The sequence below is a fragment of the Eutrigla gurnardus genome (genome assembly GCF_963514095.1).
Source record: "Eutrigla gurnardus genome assembly, chromosome: 20".
NCBI lineage: Eukaryota > Metazoa > Chordata > Actinopteri > Perciformes > Triglidae > Eutrigla > Eutrigla gurnardus.
In genome coordinates this window covers 710,354-715,353 of record NC_139931.1, presented here as the reverse complement: position 1 = coordinate 715,353, position 5,000 = coordinate 710,354, and the positions used below count along the sequence as shown (strand labels likewise).

At 45.2% G+C, this 5,000-nt stretch overlaps 1 protein-coding gene across 1 annotated transcript in view; it reads right to left on the bottom strand.

The window, feature by feature from the left end:
* The window catches only part of LOC311030785 (hsp90 co-chaperone Cdc37-like), a 5,304-nt gene extending 1,377 nt beyond the window's left edge, over positions 1-3,927 (bottom strand). The window contains exons 1-5 of the mRNA XM_084036765.1: positions 3,577-3,927; positions 1,599-1,880; positions 770-875; positions 568-683; positions 356-478 (exon numbers count right to left, since the gene is read on the bottom strand). Coding sequence (XP_083892891.1) covers positions 356-478; positions 568-683; positions 770-875; positions 1,599-1,880; positions 3,577-3,684 — 735 coding nt within the window. The 5' untranslated portion in view covers positions 3,685-3,927. The remainder of the gene's footprint in view (positions 1-355; positions 479-567; positions 684-769; positions 876-1,598; positions 1,881-3,576) is intronic.
* Positions 3,928-5,000: the final 1,073 nt, after the last annotated feature.

The following is a 5,000-nucleotide window of genomic DNA, read 5'->3' as shown; positions in this document are numbered from 1 at the left end:
CATTTTCAATCTTTTGAGAACTCAAAGAACTTAAATAGCAACTTGACCCCCCGTGAAAGACCTGGTTTGGTTTAAATCCTCACGTTGCTGCACTGATTTACAGGTGCAACCCGTGTTTCAACAGATGATTCACTGTGGAAATGGACGCTCAGGGTTTAATTTCTAACATGTTGTTTTCGATGAAGGGCGCGGTCCCACCTAACCCTGTTGCCATGTTGCCTTTTCACAAAGGCAAGACTTTAGTTCCTACTTTAGAATCTGAGTTTAATTCCTCCAAAGATAACAGAACATTTGGTCAAAAAGCACCATTAGTTACTCCATCATATTTTCCATCCTACAAACACGTTAAAGTCACCTTAATCTTGGCGAAGAATTGCCGGAAGCATCCGCGGGGGTCCACCTTCAGGCTCTTGGCCAACTCTAGAATGAACTGCATGACGATGGTCTGATGTGCCACTTGCTCCATCAATGCATGTTTCTACAAAAAAAAAGGAAGAATATTGAACATATTTTAAAGGAACACAAAGAACAGACAATAAAACTAACATTGTGTGTTTGAGCATTTACCTCCTCAACCTCCAGGTCAATGCACATGATGACCAGGTAGTTGGCGGTCTCTTCACATACTAGATGGGGGTTGTCAGAGAGGTACTTCTGGCTGTCGTCCCAACGTCGCATCATGCCTGGAGTCAAGACAGCCATGAAGGACCGCCTCTACTTTCTCATCGTACAAACAGCCCGTAACATGCATGGATGTCAAAAACCTCACCAAAATGTTTGATCTGCTTCTCATTTTTCTCCACAAAGGTTTTATGTTTCTGCTCCTTCTGTTCCTCGGTCTCTTCAGCAGAGTCAGGCAGGGGGTTGACGACGCTCTGTGGAGGACGAACAGAGAGGCAGAGAATCATCGTTACAGACCGCGTCGATACCCAGAAAAACTCACTGGAAGTTAGGGGAGCAAAGATGAACTAACTCAGAGCCAGACGTGTTTATATTATAAAGCCACAGAGGCAACCACTGAAGCAATGAAGTAAAAACAAGTCAAAAAGCAACTGAAGTAAAAACATTTGGATGGGCGATACAGAATATGGAATTCTTGCCATCTTTTTGCAGAATAAAACAGTAAATTTAATCATGTGAGAGGGCTAGCTACACACCCGAATGACCTGTTATTCTGCTATTGAGAAGAATGTGAACCTCTCAGGATATCACTCATGAACCTTCTACAATCATTTGACCAAGAAAACAACAGTCAGTGTATCTAACAAATGTTGACTTTGTAGCCTGATAGTCTTCCTCACGGCCAAAGAACTCAAAAACTAGTGAAAAATCAAGCCAGACAGTTTCATCTGGGAGAAATATTCCTTCATCTGAACACAGCCAGTGTAGTTTAATCTTCTCAGCAGTTTAAACATGAAAGTATGCCCACACAAAGATACACCCCAGAGATTGTAAACTGGCAGAGAGTGGTCATAAGAATTAAGTTATCATTTTGTTGAAATAGGGGCTGGTGAATAACATCAGTGCACCAATTCAACACCAGGCTCTAAGTCCCGTTTGTTTGGTGTATCTAGCAGCGCTTGTACCCGCCTCCTCACCTTGCTGAAACCCTCCTTGCTGAGCGTGTCCACGTTCCACGGCATCTTCTTCTCGTCCCGGTTATGTTCCGTCAGCTTCTTCTCCCAATCCCGCTCCTCCTTCTTCAGTTTCTTCTCCTCGACCTGCACTTTACTCAGCTCTGCTTTGGCATCGTCCGTCGATGAAACGGTCAGCTCTTGTATTTTCTTCTGTGTCTCCGCAAGCTTACGCCGGCTTTCGCTGAGCGTCTTGCTGAGCTCCTCCCCCTTTTTCTGAAAATCATCCATCCGCTCCACACGTGCCTGAAGTACAAATGTTAAAACGGTCACATATCATTCCCAACCAGCTGTTCCTGTTCTCTTTAGGTGACGGGCTGATGGTGGAGCTCCACTACTACTTCTGTTAATACCACTGCTACTGTCAATACTAAATGGTCCTCATTTATATAAATAAATACTACTACTACTACTACTACTACTACTACTACTACTACTACTACTACTACTACTACCAACACCAAATGCAGATGGAACCCAAGGGCCTGGTCTGCTCAAGATTTCTGCCTACAAGCCTATAAAGGGGTGATGTTGGGACCTGATCCTGGGTGATGGTGGGACCTGATCCTGGGTGATGGTGGGACCTGATCCTGGGTGATGGTGGGACCTGATCCTGGGTGATGGTGGGACCTGATCCTGGGTGATGGTGGGACCTGATCCTGGGTGATGTTGGGACCTGATCCTGGGTGATGTTGGGACCTGATCCTGGGTGATGGTGGGACCTGATCCTGGGTGATGTTGGGACCTGATCCTGGGTGATGGTGGGACCTGATCCTGGGTGATGTTGGGACCTGATCCTGGGTGATGTTGGGACCTGATCCTGGGTGATGTTGGGACCTGAACCTGGGTGATGTTGGAACCTGATCCTGGGTGATGTTGGGACCTGATCCTGGGTGATGTTGGGACCTGATCCTGGGTGATGTTGGGACCTGATCCTGGGTGATGTTGGGACCTGATCCTGGGTGATGGTGGGACCTGATCTTGGGTAATGTTGGGACCTGATCCTGGTAATGTTGGGACCTGATCTTGGGTGATGTTGGGACCTGATCCTGGGTGATGTTGGGACCTGATCCTGGGTGATGGTGGGACCTGATCTTGGGTAATGTTGGGACCTGATCCTGGTAATGTTGGGACCTGATCTTGGGTGATGTTGGGACCTGATCCTGGGTGATGTTGGGACCTGATCCTGGGTGATGGTGGGACCTGATCTTGGGTGATGTTGGGACCTGATCCTGGGTGATGTTGGGACCTGATCCTGGGTGATGTTGGGACCTGATCCTGGGTGATGGTGGGACCTGATCCTGGGTGATGGTGGGACCTGATCCTGGGTGATGTTGGGACCTTATCCTGGGTAATGTTGGGACCTGATCCTGGGACTATGAAAGTAGTCTTGCTCAATGTGTAAAAGTGTCCTGAGATCATTTCTGTTGTGATATGACACTTTAAATAAAATTGAATTGATATTGAATTCAAAATGTTATTAGGAGGATAATATAGGATATAAACAATGTACAAGTACATACAACACATACGACTTCTGCTTGTGTCATATAGATCATTATTATAACAACATTGACAGGGATCTGCTGCTGGGTCCAAGGACACCTTTCATCATGATCCAAAACTACAAGTCTTGAGAATGACTCTTAATGATAGCTGGATTAGCATTCATAGTCTTGGTTTAACGGAAAACTAAACCGTCTGTTTGCTTCCCAATCAGCTGGAGTCCTAGTGATTCTTCTAAGACCGGAAGTGATCCATGCTAAATGTCTCCCTTTACGTCTCATCAACAACTTGAAGCAACATGAAAGCTAGAAATGTAGTATGAATAGAGTATAGTGTTTGCCCCAAAGTGAGCCGGGGAGCATTTAGCCGCTAACGGTGACGCTGTGACGTGAAACCGTCCGCACCAAATCTATAAAAGATGTGCTTCTTTGTGTACCTGGTGTCTCCATCTGAAGAGGCTGGGTGTGTCGATGTTCGGGTGGGTGTCGTCTTCATCGTCGGACACCTCGATGTGGTCCCACACGCTGTAGTCTATCCGAGACATGATGCTTAGACAGCGTTAGCTTCCCGATGTCACTCGGCTAATGTTAACTTTGGGGCTAAATGGAGATTAACCCGAGTTTCCGGTGGAAAGAGAAGACGACGCAGAAACTCGACACTTTTCCCAGAAAGTCTCCCGGTGTTCAAAGCGGCGGGTCGGCCGTGTTTCCTCTCCGGGACTAACTTGGACGGAGCTACCGCGGCGCGGGCTAGCGACTCGGCTACAGATTTCTAGAAAGAATCGCTGCTGCAGATTTCCGTTCGACGTCATTACGCCACTGCGTCACAGGCACGTACGACGCCGGAAGACGGAAGAGAAGAGCTTCTGACTTCTGCTGCATCAACCATCAGCCGTTTGTTTTTCACTTTCATGAAGCAATTTAAAATGAGTAAACCTTCATTTTTTATATTTGAAAAGTATGTCAAGAGAATATTTGTATCATATTAAAATGCTATATAGAAACGTGTTCGCTTTTAATTATAATAATCTGAAATATAAATGATAAGTAGTATAGATTTTACTCGAAATAATTCTCTTTAACTAAGTAAGTATGGATCAATTTATGTTAAATTAAAAAGGGATCATCACTTGAACTCCTTCATGGTGCAATAGTAGAAGAAGAAGAAGAAGAAGAAGAAGAAGAAGAAGAAGAAGAAGAAGAAGAGCCACTTTGACCTCTTTCCTCAAGTTCATAGAATTTTATTTTGAAATATGGTTGTTGAAAATAGATACTTCCAAGGACAGCACATTGACAGACACATAATTAAACAGTACATAGGATAAATGCCTCATCTCATCAGTCAAGCAACCAGCAACTTCTACTGACAAATTAGTTGCTTTGGCCTGCTTTACAGCAAACACTGTTTTCTCCATGTCCTATCCAGATCAGCCGTGAGGTCTGCAAACAGTGATATTCCTGGAAGTAAAGGACAGTTGTCCTTTGCACATAAACATGAGTGTTAAAACAGCATTAGAGATGCAACATGAACCTCTTTAAAATAGCATCCAAGTAAAAGTGGGACACACTCACAGCCCTGAGGAAGAGGTCGGATCTCTTAATACAATAATTCCCTTGAATAAATAATATAAGGTGGGCTGCATATGTCTCTCTTTAAGGAAGGAAGCAAGAAAGAAAGGAAGGAAGCAAGAAAGAAAGGAAGAAAGAAAGAAAGGATGGAGCTAGGCGTCTCTCGTCTTCTCCGTGGGTTTGCCGTCCTTGAACCCGGAGCAGCAGACGGAGTTTCCGGCCTGAGCGTCGCAGCAGCGCCGCATGTCCTGGATCACATCCCGACACTTGCTCTCCACGTATCTGTTGGCTG